At 39.5% G+C, this 20566-nt stretch overlaps 3 protein-coding genes across 6 annotated transcripts; all 3 read right to left on the bottom strand.

Moving 5' to 3' along the window:
• Nucleotides 1-368: 368 nt before the first annotated feature.
• kcnk7 (potassium channel, subfamily K, member 7) lies at nt 369-10228 on the bottom strand. The gene is made up of 3 exons (XM_065275496.1): nt 9708-10228; nt 2057-2452; nt 369-1651 (listed from the first exon to the last, which is right to left on the bottom strand). Exons 1-3 carry the CDS (start codon nt 10054-10056, stop codon nt 1272-1274), a joined length of 1125 nt encoding a protein of 374 aa, XP_065131568.1. The 5' UTR covers nt 10057-10228; the 3' UTR covers nt 369-1271.
• A 180-nt stretch (nt 10229-10408) lies between these two features.
• Nucleotides 10409-17581, bottom strand: taf6l (TAF6-like RNA polymerase II, p300/CBP-associated factor (PCAF)-associated factor). 4 transcript variants are annotated; one of them, XM_065269771.2, is made up of 12 exons: nt 17448-17581; nt 17031-17296; nt 16796-16882; nt 16545-16695; nt 16407-16457; nt 14764-14858; nt 14593-14667; nt 14217-14437; nt 13790-13922; nt 13583-13711; nt 11423-11916; nt 10409-11083 (listed from the first exon to the last, which is right to left on the bottom strand). In XM_065269771.2, the coding sequence occupies exons 2-12, from the start codon at nt 17175-17177 to the stop codon at nt 10756-10758; spliced, it is 1911 nt and encodes a 636-aa protein (XP_065125843.1). In that variant the 5' UTR covers nt 17178-17296; nt 17448-17581; the 3' UTR covers nt 10409-10755. The 4 variants fall into 4 exon arrangements, with proteins under 4 accessions (XP_065125843.1, XP_065125845.1, XP_065125842.1 ...); XM_065269773.2 differs by having other exon boundaries at nt 17031-17182; nt 17448-17568; XM_065269770.2 differs by having other exon boundaries at nt 17406-17554.
• A 335-nt stretch (nt 17582-17916) lies between these two features.
• cth1 (cysteine three histidine 1) lies at nt 17917-20254 on the bottom strand. The gene is made up of 2 exons (XM_065275493.2): nt 20055-20254; nt 17917-19248 (listed from the first exon to the last, which is right to left on the bottom strand). The coding sequence occupies exons 1-2, from the start codon at nt 20061-20063 to the stop codon at nt 18313-18315; spliced, it is 945 nt and encodes a 314-aa protein (XP_065131565.1). The 5' UTR covers nt 20064-20254; the 3' UTR covers nt 17917-18312.
• Nucleotides 20255-20566: the final 312 nt, after the last annotated feature.

Raw genomic sequence — 20566 nt, 5'->3', positions numbered from 1 at the left:
ACTGACAATTTGATCATTTAATTAATAGTCTATATTTTACGGATAACTTAAACTATGTTAAAATAAATGTGACTGGAATAATTTGAGTAATGTTCCATTTGTATATAACGTGTTGTCTTTCTTAACGTCATAATGCACCTTCGCGTGAAGTGGAAAATCGATCCCTGAGTGATCGATTGCAAATAATTCAGCACCTTCACTTGGGACAGCGCCATTGTACGTCGTTCTTAGAGGCAGCGTGTTAAGAAGCTTCTTAAGAGACACTTCGGGGAACACACTTAGGAACATCAACAACTTTGGTAAGATATATCTTTTTGAGTCTTCTTAGCACGCTAAGAGTGAACGTTATCGGGGAACCGGGCCCAGATTAGATTCTATCAGACTGTATGAGTAGGTTTTAAATAAATTTTAGGTTTAGGAGCATGTAGAATATATTTATTTATTTATAATTCCCTCTGATTTAAGTTAGAGTTATTGGTTGGGTTTAGGTTACATTATGTTTATTTGACAAAAGTCTAATGTCTTGGCAAAATCATGGTGACTGGTACAGATAGAGACATTTTTTGTTCAGAACCTGTTGAATTAATAAGATTGTGCTTTAAGAAACCCCAATAGGTCACTAAGAGCATATTAGGACATCAAGTGACAAACAAAGGACCATAAGAGCATTTCTAGCATTGTGGGGGGGGGCTGACTTCAGAGCTGACCTAGATAAAACTCCTGTAATCTGATTGTTCAGATCAACCACTACTCATCTATTGCACACAAATATAAAGAGTTTCGGTGATTAGAGAAGAAATCAGTAAAACAGGCACTCCCATCCAAGGAGACATAATGCTATATGTATATATATTATTTTATATCCTTATAGACCAGTGGGTCTCAAACTTGGGGCCATGGACCCCTGAGATGATGCCAGGGGGGCCCCGGTTTAATGACAGTTTAAAAAATACATTAACATAAATTTTGTGTAATTAAACCTTAAAAACTAAGGCTACAAACCGACAACACTACATTGTATAATTTAATATTTTTTGTTTACTTCAAATTTTAAGTTTTGGAATATTTTATGTCATATATTTTCTTTGGGGGCCATGAAGGGATGCATGCACCGTACACAAGGGGGCCGCATGCCAACAAAGTCTGAGAACTACTGTTATAGACAATATGTTTCACTCAGTAAATCCAAAGACTTGTAAATAAAATGATCTTGAAAATGAAAAGCCTGCCACCTAGTGGTTTTTGGATTTTGAAGACACCCTATTTTATATCTATCTGAATTTATTCTTACATTGTGGAAGGGGATCAACGGCAGCTGGCGGGATCTGTTCTTGGTGAAGGAGGAAGACGTTTCTTCTGTGGCTGGCTACCGTACCGTCAAAGTTTGGTGACAGTTCTATTGAGGGGGTGGTAGGTAAGTTTAAAAAAGCAGGCGAGATAGTAGATATAGGAAGGGTGTAATGAGGTTCCTCGTCTGGACCTGTGAGGTCTCCTGTGAGGTCTCCACTGAGCACAAGCTCATCCAAACATATCCCATTCAGCTCTCCCTCCTGAGGTCCAGCTAAAAAACGCAAAACATCCTGAATTTGCTGCAGCTCCCAAATACTTTCCAGAAGTACAAGCAAAATGATCAGTCCTACCATAAGATAACCTGAAAGAGAAAAACCTTGAATTAAAACATTTAGGGGCGGATTCCCAGATAAGGTTTAGAATAATCCAGGACTAGGCCTTAGTTGTTTTAGGGCATTTACAGTATGTAGTTTTACAAACATACCTTGCAAAAAATTTCCTGGTGTGCATCTTGACACAAAACAATGGCACTGATATATTTTTAGTTATGGCAGTGCAAGCTGTTTTCAGTTAAGACAGCTCAAACATGGATTTTAGTCTGGGACTAGACCGGAAACTGCCCCATAATAAAACAAGCTTTTTGCTCCAGTTTTGGATATGCACTAATATGTGAGTGTTGGTAAGGTCTGATTCCTAGTATAGTGTACATTATGGCAGCCACGGACACATAATATGTCAAATGCTGAAAAAATCCTTATGAACTCACAGGACGTAGCAAACTCCAGTCCCTGGCGTGCTGCTTGGCTTTTGGTCCTCCCTGGAAGGTAGTCACCAAGTCCAATTGTGCTAAGTGAGATAAAACAAAAGTACAGGGACTCCAGGTAACTCCAATCATTCTCCAACAGACAGAGGGCACCAGCAGGTAGCAGGAAGAATAGTGTTGCTGTGCAGAAGGTCAGAAAACTACAGTGCAATAAGGCAGCGTGGTTATGAGATAATCCCCAGTAGACCTGAAGGTTCTGAATAGGAGTGTGTGTTATCCAAGGTAGAAGGGCATGTGTAAGACAGGACAGCAGCAGTAGGGTAATGGGGATACCCACAAGGCAGTAGATGACACAGAATGCACGACCTTCATCCGAAAGTGGCATGGTGGTGCCATAGCCTGTATAAAAAAGTACAACTACATTTTGTCATGCAAGTGTGATGTTTAGGAATGTATGATAAAGTTGCTTAGCCGCAAATTTATTCTGATCAGAATGTATATCACACAAAATTCCAAATACTCCAAAATATGCAGGTGCCAAAAAGGGTTTTTTGCAGGGATGCCACAGAACCATTTTGGTTCCTTAGAGAACTTTTTAGTCAAGGATTCTTAAAAGAACCACATCATTCATGTTTTAAAAGTCTGTAAAAACCTTTTTCCACCACAAATAACCCAATGTGCAACAGAAAGACTCTACGGATGCTTTATGAAATCAGACAGTCTGACAAAGAACCTTTAGAAAATCTTGCAGAATCAAGACATAAAAATAACATGAAAATAAACTATGATATTTGTTTAATACAAGCATTTTGTATTGAGTGTGCACACTGTGATGGCATGAGGGTGAGTAATTATTATAGTTTAATTTGGGGTGAACTATTTGGCATTTTTGTATTTGTCAATGTTGCAAAAAAGAAATTCACTACTTTCGTTTCATTGTGACTTTAAAGTGAAAACTCCAGATAATTAATTATACTTACTGGGTCCAATCATAGAGTCCCCCAAAATTCTCTGGTGAAAAATATGTTTTAAATTTATGCTAAATACATTTTGTAGAAAGTAAAGCCTAATTAAATATATTTTTGAATTTGAAAATTTAGTTTTAACCTTCATATATCAACATTTATATGAAAATGTATTTCAAGGGCAAGCAAATACATTTCTTATTTTACAACCCATGTGGCAAGAAATGTATTCTTGGCTAAATATGTAATACAAGCTAATTTAAAGGGGACATTTCATGAAAATCTGACTTTTCCATGTTTAAGTGCTAATATTGGGTCTCCAGTGCTTCTATCAACCTAAAAAATATGAGAAATAACAACCAAGTAAATTAGTTTTGGTAAACTATTCTCTGCAAGCATGTAAAAAAAATAGGTCATTGAAATTTGGCAACCCTGTGATGTCAGAAGGGGATAATACCGCCCCTTAATCTGCACTACCCAACCACAGCACTGCCATTTAGTGCAGAGATCAGGGCCCGGTTCCCCGATAACGTTCACTCTTAGCGTGCTAAGAAGACTCAAAAAGATATATCTTACCAAAGTTGTTGATGTTCCTAAGTGTGTTCCCCGAAGTGTCTCTTAACCCTTATGTGTTGTTGGGGCCATTTTTGGCCATTTTTGCAATTTTTTTGTCTTAATTTGGCCACAACTTTCTCTGTGTTTCAGCAAATGGAATGATTTTTGGTGACAAATCTTATATTTACACATATTTTAAGAAAATGCTTTGAAATTTTTCAAAAACGTAACAATATACCGTGGGCAAATTTACTACCCTTACGTGTTGTTAGCGGCCAAAAAAGGCCACTAAATTAAACTGCTGTAAAAATTTATCGGATGAAATTTTTTTCACATTTTTTTTGCATAAATCTGTTAATCAACCTCAGTACTGATCAAAACTACCAAATGTTTGCAAAAATTCCATGATTTTAACTCTTTCATTGCCAAGTTTATAAGTAGTGTCACTGATTTGGGGAAAAAAAACACACAAAATGACAGATTTTCAATATAAAACGTGACTGTGGACTGGATTTTCTTTTACCTTTTTTACAGTCTTGGGCATGCCAAAGATTGGTAAAAACATTGGCTTTGATGCATTTTTAGTTTTTGTGCAGCATCAGATTACATTTTTTTCTCCCTCATTTATTGTTTGTGGCCATTTTTTCCCCATTGACTTCCATTATAACAACATTTTTTTTATTGCTGAGCCATGACACCTTATTACCATGCATTCTTGATTCTTTGTGCCTTTTCCTTTTGCAAAGAGGTAAAATTTGTCATTTTTACTGTTGATCACCATGTGGCACCATTAACCCTTTAGTAGCCTGTGCAAAAAAACAGAGCATAAATTCTGGTCTGTACATTGAGTTATATGGACTATAAAACCATTGTGTGTGTACGAGTGTGTGTGTACGAGTGTGTGTGTGTACGAGTGTGTGTGTGTGTGTGTGTGTGTGTGTGTGTGTGTGTGTGTGTGTGTGTGTGTGTGTGTGTGTGTAGGGTTAGTGTTAGTATTGAGGAGAGAGCACCTCCCTCGCGCATCAGTTAGTGCTGCACTGGTGAGAGGGATTTAGTCTCCTGTAGCTGTCCCTCTAGACACAAATCCACAGGCACCAGCAGCTCAGGAGTGAAGAGGGGAACATGCAAGTGGTGTACAGAACCAAAAAAAGAACAGTCAGCATTTGTATCCGTTGTGGTAGACACACTTGCAGAGAGCACCAAGTAATATGCTGCAAGTCCTGCTAAAAAGACTGAACACACACACGTACACATATACACACCAAAAAATTAGTTTGATTGTTTAGTTCTCCATCCATCCTCTACTTTGGCTTCATTGTTCAGTTTATTTGAAGTTGTTTTTGCATTTTGGTTCATAATAAATGTTGTTAATAAATCTGATGAAGAGAAGATTTTTTACAGATTTTTCCACACAGACGCACACACATGCAAGCACGCACGCACGCACGCACGCACACACACACACACACACACACACACACACACACACACACTCTCTCTCTCTCTCTCTCTCTCTCTCTCTAATATGCTGTTATAGTCCATATAACTCAATGTACAATCCAGAATTCAAGCTCTTTTTTTTGCACAGGCTACTAAAGGGTTAATTGTGCCACATGGTGATCAACATTAAAAATGACAAATTTTACCTCTTTGCAAAAACTAAAACCACAAAGAATCAAAAATGCATGGTAATAAGGTGTCATGGCTGTGCAATCAAAAAATGTTGTTATAATGGAAGTCAATGGGGAAAAAATGGCCACAAACAATAAATGAGGGAGAAAAAAATTTAATCTGATGCTGCACAAAAACTAAAAATGCATCAAAGCCAATGTTTTTACCAATTTTTGGCATGCCCAAGACTGTGAAAAGGGTGAAAAAAAATTCAGTCTTTTTATATTGAAAATCAGTGATTTTGTGTTTTTTTTTTCTCAAATCAGTGGCATCACTTATGAGCTTGGCAATTAAAGAGTTAAAATCATGAAATTTTTGGAAACATTTGGTAGTTTTGATCAGTTCTGAGGTTGATTAACAGATTTATGCAAAAAAATTTGAAAAAAATATTAATCTGATACATTTTTACAGCCGTTTAATTTAGTGGCCTTTTTTGGCCGCTAACAACACGAAAGGGTAGTGAATTGGAACAAGGCACAAGGGTTAAGAAGCTTCTTAACACGCTGCCTCTAAGAACGACGTACAATGGCGCTGTCCCAAGTGAAGGTGCTGAATTATTTGTGATCGATCACTCAGGGATCGATTTTCCACTTCACGCGAAAGTGCATTACGGCGTTAAGAAAGACAACACGTTATATACAAATGGAACATTACTCAAATTATTCCAGTCACATTTATTTTAACATAGTTTAAGTTATCCGTAAAATATAGACTATTAATTAAATGATCAAATTGTCAGTAATACGGGTAGACGAACCGGGTATCCCTCGCTCTTTATCCACCCTCCTTATCCCGTTGTGCCACTTGTGCCGCTTCTTGACATGGGTTTTGACTTTAAAAAAATATGTAATACACTTTTATACGACTGTTAAGGTACTTAACAATCAGAATTGATTGCAGTATTTCTGTTTAATGCGGTAGGCTATTGCTTACCATTAATGTTTTCAATAAAAAGCAACCTAGTTAGATAGAGAATATGGTCTAAGAAGATCTAGCAGCTCCATAATGAGTTGTCTTAGAAGGCGATTTTTTTATTTAGCCACGTCAGACAAAATGTCAAAAGGTTTAAGGGTTGAAGAATAAAAATATTGGCATGGACTAAACAGTTACGTGGCCGGTGTTGTGTGGAAGTCTGTTTCCCCTATGTTTCCCTTTAGTGTATTGTTTTTATAGCATTTTTATCACATTATACGTTTATTCTGTATATACATTGAAAGTTTTAATGGCTACTGAGATGTATATGTGTGTGTGGCGGTACAAAGAGGGAGGGGTGGTTAGTTTTAAAGAGAACCTACCCCCAAAACACTGACTACGCCACCCTGGGACTTACACCCAGGGAATACTTGGTGTTAGTTCCTAATTTTGATATTCTAAGTACACGTAAGGACACCCAGGTACGTATACAATTAAGCCAGAGACGAAGTTCGAAAAAATAGACAATACTTTATTTCAATCATAAAACACCATTTTAAAACACATTCATACTTGGGAAGGGGGGCAAACTATAGTGGCTGCTGAGGCTTACCGGTGGGGGAAACAGGTCACAAGGGCGTAGAGAAATCCAAAAAAAAAATAAATCACCCACGTGAACACACACACACACACACACACACACACACACACACAGCAAAACAGTGAATATGGAAAAAACGGGGTAATTGCCACAGCACACTGGCAAAGGGACACCACCACCCGGGACACCAATACCACCACCTTCAGCTCTCAGCAGCTGGAACAAAAACAAACACACAAAAGGGTTAAATCGACAGACAAAACTCAATATCAAAGAAAGCTAAATAAAGTTAAATCACTAAATATATAATAAACTGCCAAGGCCAACAATGGCTCCACAAAGGCAGTGCACAGAATAACAAAAATAAACTTATCACTAAACAAAACCAAATGTAAGTCAAATAAGATAAATCAGAGGAAATAAACTAAAACAAAAACAATAAATGAAAATACACAATTAACTAAATTACTTTGTATTGACACAAAAAAAGAGAAACAAAATCCAAACAATAAAGACAGTTTCAACAAACGGGAAACAAAACAAACAAAACACTTAACCAACCAAATTATAACAGGAAACAAACCCCCTTTAGCAGTATACACACAGTTGAAATACTAGCCCACATAAAACAGGAAGCTCGCCCATTCAAACAGACCAATGGCCGGGAAGGTTGTAAACAGTAAGGTTGCTGGCACACTGTTCAGAATACGTTCATCAGTGTTCAAAACACATTCGTCGCTAATCGGCAGCAAACAAACCGGCGTGCAGTACTCAAATAGAATCGCGGAGATGACCGCAAAACATGCACGTCCAACGCGGGCGTTTTGGTGATGAGCTGAGATGATTTGTATAATGTTCAAAGCATGCACGTACATAAGCAACAGTCCACGGCAGGCATGCAGTGATTGAATAAAGTATGGACTAGTATGATGTTCTCAGCATGCACGTGCATTCACACAGCAACACAGGGCGAGCATACAACTAAATAAGGGGCTAGTATCAATGTTCAACGCACATGCGTGCACAAACAGCAATCCAGGGCGAGCGTGCGGCAGTCACATAAAGTGGTTGACAAAACGACCAGTGGATGCACGTTGACACCACCAGTTATTCAAGACAGACGTACAACACAGCTGGCGTTAATATAACAACCCACATATGCACGTTACACGAACAATAATCCAGGCAAAACAGCAGCTAATGAATAAATGCTCTGCAGCTGAAGTCAGTCTCCAGTTGAATCAGTCCGATCTCGATCAGGCATCGTCTTGTATCACCCAGGAGGAGAAGACAGCTCAAAGGGTACAAACAGTACAGGTTGCCTGCGTTAACATCCGCTTTTGAATGCGTTGAGCGACCGTGCAGAGGATTCGCCAACCAACCAGAGATCTGTTGTGCAGCAGCAAAACACACGGAGCGAGTGACCCGGAAGTATGACGCACTTCCTTCACCAGTGAGCAAGACAGCAGTCCAAAGGACTACGACATTTATTTATAGGGAGAGCCAGGGACAGCGATTGGCCAAAAGAGTGCAAAGTAATTATGAGTTTAACTCGTACTGTCACATGTGCATTTATGTAATGTATCTTGACTGTTCTTGATTGTAAGTCATTTATTTTTACAGTATATTTATTATGTTTGGAAACATAACAGTTTTAAAACAAACAGTAGGGAAAAAAAGAAAAGAAAAGAAAAAGACAGGCTATGTTAAAAGACATAAAACTGTCACATATGAAATATTTAATAAATTGTATAATAGAATACATGATATTATTGCTTTTTAGTATAACCAATTGAAATCTTTAATCTTTCTAAATAAATTATAAATGTAACGTGATGAAAACGCTATAAACATAGAGGGAACAGACTTCAATGAGGAACAAACACCGGCGCCGTCTTTGATTCATTAGTTCTGATACCAAATAAAGTCAACTGCATAAATAGTCCCGTATCCATTGCAAACATATTTTATTATAAGTCTTAAAAATGTCCATAACATAAAATCATTGTCAGCATACCATAGTTTGACTTGTACTGTGCTGCGCTGATTTCTAAAGACTGCGGCGATAGCGTTTTGCGCTCAAACAACGCTAAGAGAGAGCTTACGAATGGTCCAGACCAACCTTACGAAAGTGTGACTTACAGAAGATATACTTAGCGTACGAACGTTTTGGGAATCGTGCCATAGAGTTAAGAGAGAGGTTAAGGAATAGGTTAAGAACTTCTTAGCGATAAGAACGTTTTGGGGAACCGGGCCCAGCTCATTTGGGTTTGGGGATAGCCCCTTCCTGTACGAACATGACTATGCACCAGTGCACAAAGCAAGATCCATAAAGACATGAATTAGTGAATTTTGTGTAGAGGAACTTGACTGGCCTGCACAGAGCCTCATCCCAATCTTTGGGATGAATTAGAGGGGAGGCCTTCTAGTCCAACATCAGTGTCTGACCATATAAATGTGATTTTAGAGAAATTGTCAAAAATTCCCATAAACACACTCCTAAAGCTTGTAGAAAGTCTTCCAAGAAGAGTTGAAGCTGTTATATCTTAAACCCTATGGATTAAGAATGGGATGCCATTGAGGTTCATGTGCATATAAAGGCAGGTGTCCCAAAACTTTTGGCAATATGGTGTGGGGTGTGTACTCAAATGAGGAAACATCTATTTAATTCGAGTAAAATATAAATAGATAATAAATAAAACAACTAAATATACAACAATTATCAATGGAAAGTAATCAAAGTATAAATTTAACTTGACTGTTGCTTATAAATCATTTTCTGCATCAACATTGTTCACTTTTTATATTTTTGTTTCAGCATTTTTATTCACTGGGTGAAGCCATTTTTAATGAAACCTTTGTAATTATACTTTAGTGATAAGTAAAATTACAACAGTAGTTTTTGATCTGAAACATGCAGAAGGGTTTTCATTTAGGTCTGACAGCTCACCTGTGGTAGTGAGAAACGTAATGACGAAAAACAACGACGATGTGAAGTCGAAGTTACATTGATCGCTGTCTGATTTTAATACGGCCACACCGCGTCGACTCGCAGAAAGCACCTTCGTTAACAGCTTATCCAAACTGCGCTCTTCAACACAACGATTGTCTGCCAAAAAACGTGCTTTTAGTTCACAGACCTGTTCAACGAGATCATTCTCTCCAGGCTCTTCCAATATCATAAAAACAACAGCACCGCAAATGATAAACAACCCGTATGTGATGATCATGAAGGTTAAAGCGTGAGCACGTAGAAAAGTTTTCGCGTTATCTCCAACCAGAATCATTTTTATGTCCATAATTGTTTTGTGTCCTCAGTATACCACACCACAAGTAGGCTATGTGTAACAAAAGCTGGGAACTGATACGGAGAGTTCAACATGTTTAAAGTTTGATGCATCAGCCTTCTCTGTCTACTCAATGTGCAAACTACAACCAAACCTTGACTTGTCTTACTATAGTAACAATCTTTCACGATATTTGTAGTAACCCAACGGTAATAATATGCATACATAATATACTTTTACTATAATCAAACCATGGTTAACTTTACAGTGGGCTGTCAGTATCACTTTGCAAGTCTTTTGGATAAAGGTGTCTGGCTTACTGCATATGTGAAAATATAAATGCTTTATGCAAGGAAAATAGCCAACGTAACAATTAATTCCCCTCACATAGGTTCTCAAATTTAATTCACAACAGCACATTTCTTTGCATGTCAAGGCAGATTAGAAGTCACGTAAGAACTGCATTTAACATCACTGACACAAATTAGTTTCACACCCATAATGTCAAATATTGAATGTGCACAAAAGAGTGAATGAAGTTGTATACTTAAGTGAAGATCATGACATAAAAAACACACTTCAAATAATTGTAGTACAAAAATTTAAATTTTGCATATCTTACATGATGTAGTATTTATTTTACAGGCCCAAATCATTACAGAAAATAATTCAGCAAGGAATGTACATAAACAAAACAACTGTACACACATCCTAAAGTGGCAGGTGAAGTGAGTAATGGGAAGATGTCCAGCGCCGCACTGGTTTACTGACTCGTCCTATGACTGGTAACTTGTGAGCATAGACACGAGGTGGAAGGGAAGTAACAGGTGGAGTTGGAATAAAGCTTGTCTGGAAGCGTCGTCCCTGGCAACGGCGACCCATCTGCCTTCCGCCGATAATGAAAGAAAAGGCCGGAAGTCCAGCCTGAGGGGGTGGGAAACGGGCTTTGGGAAAAATGTCTCTGGATTGGCTGCTTGAACGCCCAGCACGGGATGAAGAGGATCTGGAACGTGAGACTGAGGATGAGCGGGCAAAAGATCTGTAGAAGGGACAAAGAGGCCACAGATGAGAAGAAATGTACTCTGTCCAAAAGCTTTGTTGCAGGCTCAAGGAGTTTCCTGTTCAACACAACTTTGTGTTGTCACAAAATCAAATAGATAAGGCAGGGTTCCCCAAATCTTACCCTGGAGGGCCGGAGCACTGCAGAGTTTAGATCCAACCCTGATCAAACACAACTGAGCAAGCTAATCAAGGTCTTCATGATCACTAGAAAATCACAGGTGGGTAAGTTTGATTAGGGTTGGACCTAAACTCTGTAGTGCTCCGGCCTTCCAGGGTAAGATTTGGGGAACCCTGAGATAAGGGCTTTGATTCTTACCTCCCTGGGGCAGTAGCAGCCAGACTTGGTGGTTGTTCTGTGCGTGGGCTTCCGTCTTGCCGTGGGCTGATGTTCATACTTGCAGTCAGTTGGGGCATCTTTCGTGTACTCTCAAGATTGGCAGCACCACTAGCTGGCTCCTTCCTGTTATCTAACGATTGACAGGGAGCTGCTGGGGGGATGCCACCTAGTGGTGGGTCAGTGCTAAACCGTACAGCCAAACTGTCTCCAAAAAAAGAGTAGAGTTCACAGTACATGGCTGGAAGAGAGACTGGGGTCCATTCTTCCCATTGGCAACCAGCTCCACCTGCTTGTAAATGGCTTGCAATGCCAAGAGGGGGTTCAGAGATGGGTTCCGGAGGAGGGCTGAGACCAGGAGAGCTTTCTCGGAATCCTCCTGCTCCAGTGACAGATCCTTCTAGAGTGGCACTGCCTCCTTCAGCTGCCGTGGAGAGACTATGTGCCTTCATCTTTAGCAAACGCTCTACCGCCACCTTCATGAAGGAAAGTTAAGTGGTCACTCTCATTTGATAGGTTTGCATTAGAGACAATAACTTGTTTTTACAGCGAATCTAAAATAATTAATAAATGAACAAGACCAATATTTGATTCTGCACGGTGTACTTTAAGTGTTTTATAAATGTATAAATTTATCTCTCTCAATTTATAACAGCTCTCTGCAATATTTAATTCTGATGGCATTTGTTTATTAAATCAAGGCATTCTGCAATCAAATATCTGAGAATAATTTCGGTTAAATGTTTTAATAAATTGTTAGTTTATCTGCACCTGAGGATTTCCATTATAGGAAGGACCATGGTCTCAGCTAAAAATCTTCCTTAGAGGGCATGCACACCAAAACTTTTACACCAGTGTATGTTTTTAATTGTTTCCAATGGAAGAGTGGCGTTTTTCAAAAAAGCCAGCAGCTGGCAGGTTTTTTTTCCGTGCTGAAAGCCAGCGCTCTTAGGGGTTGTGTACACCAAAACTTTTAAACGCGGCTGAAAACGCCTGGACAACGCCGAATGCCAGCTGTTTTTCAGCTGAGTGCCAGCTTTCTTCAGCTAAGCACTTTGGAAGCTCTGATACGACAGCTGTGAGACGGTTGGTTGCTGTGATACTTGTCCCGCCCCTCCTCCACTGTGATTGGATGGCCGCGTGAGAACTGACATTGATGAGCAGAGCTTTTCATCCAAAGTTGAAAATTTTTCAACTCATCGTGCTCAGCGCTGAGCGCGGAAAAAACGCCGGTGCGCCGGTTTTTAGCACAGAAGAAAACCGCTAATTGCTGGCTTATTTGAAAAACGCCGAGCTTCCATTGGAAACAATTGAAAATATTTGCCGGCCGCAGGCGTAAAAGCTTTGGTGTGTCCAGCCCCTTATATATTCAACTTTGGATGAAAAGCTCAGCTCGTCAATGTCAGCACTTACATGGCCGTACAATCACAGTGGAGGAGGGGTTGGACAAATATCACAACAACCAACCGGTGCACTGTACAACGTCCGATAAACAAAGCAGAATTATTACAGAAACCAAAGCGCTCCGCTAAAGAAAACTGGCAGTCGGCTGAAATAAAGCTGCCCGCCAGGTGTTTTCAGCCACGTAAAAAAGCATTGGTGTGCACGTTCTACTAAACTTCTACTTAAAGTGATAGTTAACCAAAAATTACGATTCTGTCATTATTTACTCACCCTTATGTTGTTCTAAATCTGTATAAGTTATATATAAGTTATGTATCTTTATTTTGTTGAACACAGAAGATTTTTTGATCATAGATGCTAAGCACACAGTTGACGGTACCCATAGTATTACCAGTGTTACCAAAATATCTTCTTTTGCGTTCAACAAAATAAAGAAACTCAAAAAGTTTTAAACAACATTAGGATGAGTAAATTTCCAAAAAAAAAATCATTATGGTTTAATTAACCATTTAATAGTCATCCCTGAAAAACAATTTTGCCCACATTGTGGTCTCTTCTTGCATAATAGAATAAGTTAAACTCAATAGTCAAAGTCAATATTTATAAAAGTTTTTTAACCTCTGAACTTAAAACCTGTGATACAAAACCCAACTTTTCCTTAAATTTCCTCTTCTTTTTTTATAAGATTTTACAACATTATCCATACATGTTTATCTTAGCATCCTGAAAAGTGCTTACCAGAATGGCTCCATAGACTTTATGGCCATCTGCTTTTACCTGAGCGTTGGATACAGAATAATCATCTAACACAGCTTGTAAATTTGCCCAGTAAGCAGGGAGGTGAGGATACAACACACGTTCAACAGCCTGTGTTGGGAGAAAAAATACAGATAAACCAGTGTGCATTTTACCTCTGAATGTCATGTTGTGTGACCGGGGCTTTACCTTCCAGCCAAGAGCATGCAGACCCACTACAGCTCCATAGTGGGAACAGAGAGGTCTAACTGGATCAGAGAGAACTTTTTGCAGTGACAGCAAGATCTGATGGTACAGCCCACTTACAAGATCACCATGTGTCCTAGAAGTTAGAATGGTTATAGCAAATCAAAGATTATAATCGAAAAATGATTCAAGCAGATTTAAATCACAAGATCAGTTCAAATTTGATTAAGTGTTTGCTTAAAGTAGTATGATGGGAATGTCATATCACATGTACTATTGAAAAACTTGACAAATCCAATCAATGCTTTCAGTATTAAAATGAGTGCCATTAAAATTGAGCTGGCAGTTCACAAAGTTTTGTAGCAGATAAGCTCATATTTAGATAAAATGTCAGTTGGAAAATATTAATGCTTGTTTTTTTCTTATATACCAGAAGATGTGGCTCAGCAGCAAAGCAGCGTAGTCTCTCAGGGTCCAGTGATCATTAAGAGGATTGATGGAGGCCGCCAGTGGCTCCAAAATGCAGTACATGACACTGGACACCAAACTGCGCACATATGAGCCCAGGTACAGATACGGGTTCTGCACCAGACTTTTCACCATATGTAGAAGTCTATTTAACTGGTCTAGGTCATGACTTACTGACTTTACCTGAATATGGTAAAAAAGAAAGAAAATAAATCATAATATGGACAGAACAGTTCACCATATTACATTATCTAATTTCATTAGAAAACAAATCTTTGTTTTTTTGTACATTTTTCCATATATAATAATGCTATTTTTTATGTACAAAACAGACATACCCCGCTGATGACGTACACAAAGTAAGGAAGGAGGGCAGCAATCTTTGAATTGTACTGTAGGTCCAGCAGAGCAACCTAGTTAAATTATTTTAGGAAAAGAACAGAATTTGTATTCTACTGTTTATTTGCATTATGTTATGTTCAGATTAACGGTGTAGTGACAAAGAGTACCTTCATAAGATGGGGGTCCTCTCCTAAAATGGCTCGAGTTATTTGTTGGTAATACTTCAGCAGATCGTCTGATAGAGACTGAACAGAAGTGGGTACTAAACAACAGAAGATAGTGTTAGGGCTGGGAGTTATTGACCAAAACGCTTCTCTCTAATTTTGGGACAAATGGCGATAAATATCTCAGTATTTTTGCTAAGTGGAATAATACTTTACAAGCAAGTCAAAGCCTCATGTGAGATGTCACAATCATTTTTATTAAAACGGCATATGATAAAAAACATGGACGTAAATAAGTAGGCATGGCTAACTCTGCACTCCTGCATGTTAGACTGAGTGTGACAACAGAACATGTGAAATAGTGCACACACAACAAATGATCAGGAAAAAGATAAATATAAGTCTGTAATTTCATATTAACCACAAGTGAACCCACCAAGGGTCTCTCAAGGCATGTGCAAGAACTGCCATATAAAAAAGGCACTTCTCGCATTTTGCAAAACTAAGGATGGCTAAATAACGCCCTATAGGGCTGCACAGTAAATCGCATACGATTATCATGTACATCTCATCATTAAAGCTGGTTCCATGAGTAATAGTAAATCGCCATGACCTGCTTTCAGATGGAGCAAAATTTACTACACAAAGCCATAGTTTACTGACAAGCTGGGAAATATTGCATTCATTATCGCAGGTGATTCGTCCTAGCTTGTCAGTGAACTATGGCTCGGTGTATTAAATATTGCTCGACTTTATGCAGCGCTGCAAGAACGGACAGGCAAATGACATAGTACAGTGCGAGATCAGATTGCTGCTTATTTTTTCAAATCGCTCCGCGATCCTGTGATGTCATCTGCCTGTCGGTTTTTGTGGAACCACATGAAGTCGAACAAGCCTATTGCAGCTCCATCTGAAAGCAGGTGATGGGGATTTACTAATTAATAAAGGACAGGCTTTACTGATGAGACGTGCATAATAATCGCATGTGTTTATCATGCAATCCTTCCGTGAAATGTGTCGTTACTTATTTTATGAAACAGATTTTTGGTCATACCACCCACCCCTAATAGATGGTCCTGTCTCATTCTGTATCCCATTGAGGAAAAATACTGATATTACCAAAACTTGATATACTGCTCAGTCCTACATTAGGGTTCGGTAATAAATACAGGGCTAGATTATATATTTAAGTGATAGTTCACCCAAAAATTAAACATCTGTCATTATTAACTCACCCTCAGGATGTTCTGAACCTGTATAAATGTATCTTTTTCCAGCTTAACACAAATTATTTTTTAACGTTTGTAATGAAACTGTTTTGGAGCACCATTGAATTCCACAATAGGAAATTTGGTTACAAACATTGCACAAAATATCTTTTCTTGTGTTTAGCAGAACAAAGAAATTTCCTTTTTTGGGGTGAACTATTCCTTTAACATGAATTTAGCAGTGATTTTAATGTGCCTTTTATTTGGTTTCCCAAACAAGGTGCCAGACAAGTGGGCCACTTCATGCCTACAGTTGGTTGCCCTGGTATTTTCCCTCTATTCTAATATTTGATATTTTTTTCTGTTGTATACAGCAAGGATCAAACTAATCAATTGAAGTAATACACACATATAGCAGCTCACATGTTTTAAGTTTACCTGTGCCTTGAGGTTCCAGATTGCCTTTCCCATCAAGATATGACACATGTACTGCCAAAGCACACAAAAGAAAACTATAGGTTTATAAAATGCAAGCTAGTAATCTCCACTCAATTTAACTTCTGACACCCACCGTACCTCGAACCATTGTCTCTGCACAGCCTTTGGGGATGTTGGTAGCAAGCGCCAACTCCACCAGGTTTATCTCTCTATCCTCCACAAAGAAAAGTTCTCCTTCCTTTAATGGTCGGAACGGTAAGGAGTCTTGTGCACCGTAGCCACAAACGGTCTTGAAAATATACAGCAAATGTAATGTTGCCCTCAGTTTTAAAGTGTAACAGTCAAGTATAACTGTTACACTCACATTATAAATAAACACAATGAGATACCTCAGTATTGCTCCAACGCAACGCTCTGTTGAAGTCTTCGACACTCAGCTTTCTTCTTTTAGCATGTCGCATGAACTGTGAGCTGTTCTGTTGTGATAGATAAAACCTGCATGCTTGATTCCTTGCAAAATTACACATTACTTACTGACAAACACACAATCATTGAAAAGACACGTGCACTTGCAGGAGAATTGAGTGTTAAATCTTCAGATAAACGGCATAATTTTGAAAATACCTGTGTTGCTTCTCTGAGACGATAACACACATCCTCGGCCAGCAGAGCTGCGACCTCCTCGTTGAGCTCCACTCCAGCGCTCTCGGCCATCAGTTTAATGGATTCGCGGGGTACCTCCGCGAAGCGTCGTTCCTCCCTTTCAGTCATGTTCACTGCAAGGTACCGGGAAATGTGTTTGCTCAAAGAGTCAGTAACTGAAGATGTTCGGAGTTATACGGGGGTTTGGCTAACGTGACAATAGCTGCATCGCATCATGCTTGCTTCGTCTACAGACGTAAACAGTTCAGAAAAGAGGCAGTTATTAAGCTTGGTGATACTGTTCGAGTTTTCGTGGCCAATTTAAACTACAACCGCCAACAAAACAGCCACACTCACTAGAATGTTGCAGACCAAATACGGATCGAAAACGAAACAAACCTTACTCCAACGTACGATTGACAGGCCTGTTATTTCACTAGTCGCCGTTAAAAACCGTGAGTCTGCGCAGATATTAGCAGCACACCAGCTACTGTTTATCCAACCATTGCTGTACAGCTACGCGCCTGATTGGCCATTGGATCCGCGCATGCGCATTACGCTTGACGCGTCAAGAACAGGAAAGTAGGCTGCCGCTGAAATTATCGCTGCGTCCCAAAACCGCATACTTCCATACTATATAGTAGGCGAAAAGCACTACTTCTCGTAATCTTTGCCTACTATGCAGTATGGAAGGAGGCGGTTTGGAACGCAGCGTATGTGTACCAAGGAAGTTTTGAAAAGGAACAATAGGGTTCATCATATCGACAGTCATACGCACTTGAAAAAAATTGCAAAGCTGCAATTTAAACACTTACAAAAAGACAGTTACAATTAAGACAACTGAAGACTTGAAATCCTTTAAGGAAGTTTTATTAAGTTGTAAGGATGCGGACACTCCATAAAATAATTTACACTCATTAAGTTTTAAAAATCCATATGTTAGACATTCATATCGCAAGCCATAAATACACAACACTAAAATAGTCTCAAATTTACATAAGGTTCTCGTTCAGTCTGTCAAATATAAGTGGCCCAATTCAGAAGTACAGGACAGACTTAAATCAAACCTTGAGACTTACTCTTAAGAGGCAGTTAAAAGCAAAAAGGCTGCAGACACCATATACACATTTAGTAGTAAAAACAAAGGTTAAGGATGGGTTCCGCACAGTACAGTCAGCGTTAAAGCTTATAGCCATTAAGGCTTGGTAGTAAACGTTCATGGCAGGTGGTTAGAATTTCAGGGACCTTTGCCATGCCAGAGGTCTTATGACAACAGCGGCTCCTCCTGTGTGCCAACTTTGCCAGCTTTCTCCAACTGCTGGAGCCTAAAGGCCAGTGGCAGCAGCAGGTCATTTAAATGCTGACTGCTGAATGTAAAGGCATTGTTGGCCACTGCATCTGCTGAAGGAGGGGTGATCGGACCTGAGCCATCAGGGTACACGGGTGAGGCCAGTGCAGATGGAGGCGATGAAGAAGGTGGAGATGGTGAGGAACATGTGTCTGAGGCAGGCGAAAGAGATCCTCCATTTAGCATTTGGTGAGGCCAGGGTGTGTTGTTAGAGGCGAGACCCTTGATTGAATTGGGGAGCCCATGCTGGAACCGGCAACGGGTGCCATAGAGACAGAATCCAAAAGCACTAAATGTACGACAGAGGGCACCACGTGGTTTCCACTCTTGGGCATTTGATGGGGGTTGCCAGGTTCTCTCATCCTCCACGCTGTCAGATTCTGAGCCACCCTCAACATGCAGAAAGTGGCACCTGGTGCCAAAGGGACAAACACCAAACGCACGAAATGTACGACATGGTACGTTTCTGCATCGAGGACGGACAGGCCTCTGCTCTTTAAGGTTGTGCACAAATAGACAGCGTGTGCCATAAACGCAGTATCCAGCAGTGTGGTAGGTACGACACAGCTCGGTTTTATACTTGGGGTGGCGAGAAGGTACATGAAGATCATGAAGGCCGTGAGCAAACTGGCAGCGTTCGGCATACTTGCAGGTACCCGTTTCAGCATAGCGGCTGCACAGTTCAGTCTTGTAGCGGGTGGAGCAAAGCCAGGGGGTCATAGGAGACGGAAACTCAACTAAGGGAAGCAAAGCTTCAGCAAGAGATATGGTCCCATTGCCTAATCCCTCTTCAGGGAAGACTAGATTAGTCTGGCCTTCCGAGGGGAACAGCAGCAGGTTATCTTGACTTGTCTGAAAAGGGCAAAAAAAAGTGATTAAAGTTAATAAGTGCCAAAGGCAAAAAGTACAAACTAGTGATGGACGTTTTCGAAGCACTGCTTCATGAGGCTTCGAAACATTTACGAATCTTTTGTTTCGAATCAGTGGTTCGGAGCTTGTTTCAAACTGGCCCAAGTCACGTGATTTTAGCAAACGAGGCTTCATTACGTCATAACCGTTTCGAAACGTTTCGAAAAACCGATGGTTCACCACTAGGGGGAGTTGATCACATGACCAGTGTCTAACAAGTTTAGGTGAACTCGGGTCAGTTTTATTATGAAAGTTCATAAAACATCCATCCTTCTGACTAATAACACTGCCATGTTGTCTACTTTTTGTTTATAGACAGATTTAATGACAAAAATGTGCATAATTAAAATGGTAGTTAGTTTTATTCATTTGTTTGCCCTAAATAAAACTAAAAACACATAATACACTTTTAACTATGTCTGAATTAAGTTAAATAATTTTTTTAACATATTTTAATAAAAATCTTGCTATTGTTTTGTAAAAAAAAAAAGTGTAAAATGTTTTGACACATCTGCTTATACACTATTTTGACCAGCAGGGGTCGCCAGCGTGTGTGGGTTTCGAACTGCTTCGAAAAACTGAATCAATTTTCGAAGCAATTGGTTCAATTGATTCGAAGCTTCGAAAGGCTTCGTTTCTCCCATCACTAGTACAAACATTCTTACCACAAAATTCACTTAAATTTAATACCATTACAGACACAACCCAGATTATTATTTTTAATACCAAGATAAATTAGATAATCTTACCTCAAACATGATTACGTTTTTTCAACTATGAAAAGCAGCTCACAAAAACCGTTTTGTCGTTTAGAAAGTTGATACCAAAGCAAAAAACATCCAACTGTAATCCAGACAAACAGCCCGTTATATTGCTCTCCACCAAACGAAGACGCGGACTAAACCATGTACCTGGCAAGTGCCGCGTACCTTCCAACGTTAGCCGTGCTGTTTTAAAGCTGACCTGGATTTCGTTCCCGCGTTCCTTTTAAAATATGAATCAGCTGTGAAGCGTAAACGTCATGAAATGGTTCGTATCAACCAATCAGATTTCAAGGAGTTGCCCGTCAATCTAATTTGTGAGCAGTCTGATTGCCCTCATACTTCGGTGATGCTTTTTGTCTGTCGTGGGTGTTTTAAAAATTGAATTGGATAAAATTGAGTCATTACCGCTGCCCTTATCGAATAAACATTGGTCGATGGCCAACTTCAAAGGGACGAATATACACCCAGGCCCATCTCGTATCAATTACCGTGTCACA

This window comes from Paramisgurnus dabryanus, chromosome 2, assembly GCF_030506205.2.
Source record: "Paramisgurnus dabryanus chromosome 2, PD_genome_1.1, whole genome shotgun sequence".
Lineage (NCBI taxonomy): Eukaryota > Metazoa > Chordata > Actinopteri > Cypriniformes > Cobitidae > Paramisgurnus > Paramisgurnus dabryanus.
Note: the sequence above shows the minus strand (reverse complement) of the source record. Positions and strands in the feature narration are given on the sequence as shown.

Coding starts and splice junctions, on each gene's coding strand:
- taf6l (XM_065269771.2), bottom strand. CDS start 17,177: ATGACTGAAAGGGAGGAACGACGCTTCGCGGAGGTACCCCGCGAATCC. Junction 16,883..17,030: donor GTCTCAGAGAAGCAACACAG/GTATTTTCAAAA, acceptor CTATCACAACAG/AACAGCTCACAGTTCATGCG. Junction 11,917..13,582: donor AAGTCTATGGAGCCATTCTG/GTAAGCACTTTT, acceptor TCCTTCATGAAG/GTGGCGGTAGAGCGTTTGCT.
- kcnk7 (XM_065275496.1), bottom strand. CDS start 10,056: ATGGACATAAAAATGATTCTGGTTGGAGATAACGCGAAAACTTTTCTA. Junction 2,453..9,707: donor TACGTTTCTCACTACCACAG/GTGAGCTGTCAG, acceptor TTTTTTATACAG/GCTATGGCACCACCATGCCA. Junction 1,652..2,056: donor ACTGGAGTTTGCTACGTCCT/GTGAGTTCATAA, acceptor TTTCTCTTTCAG/GTTATCTTATGGTAGGACTG.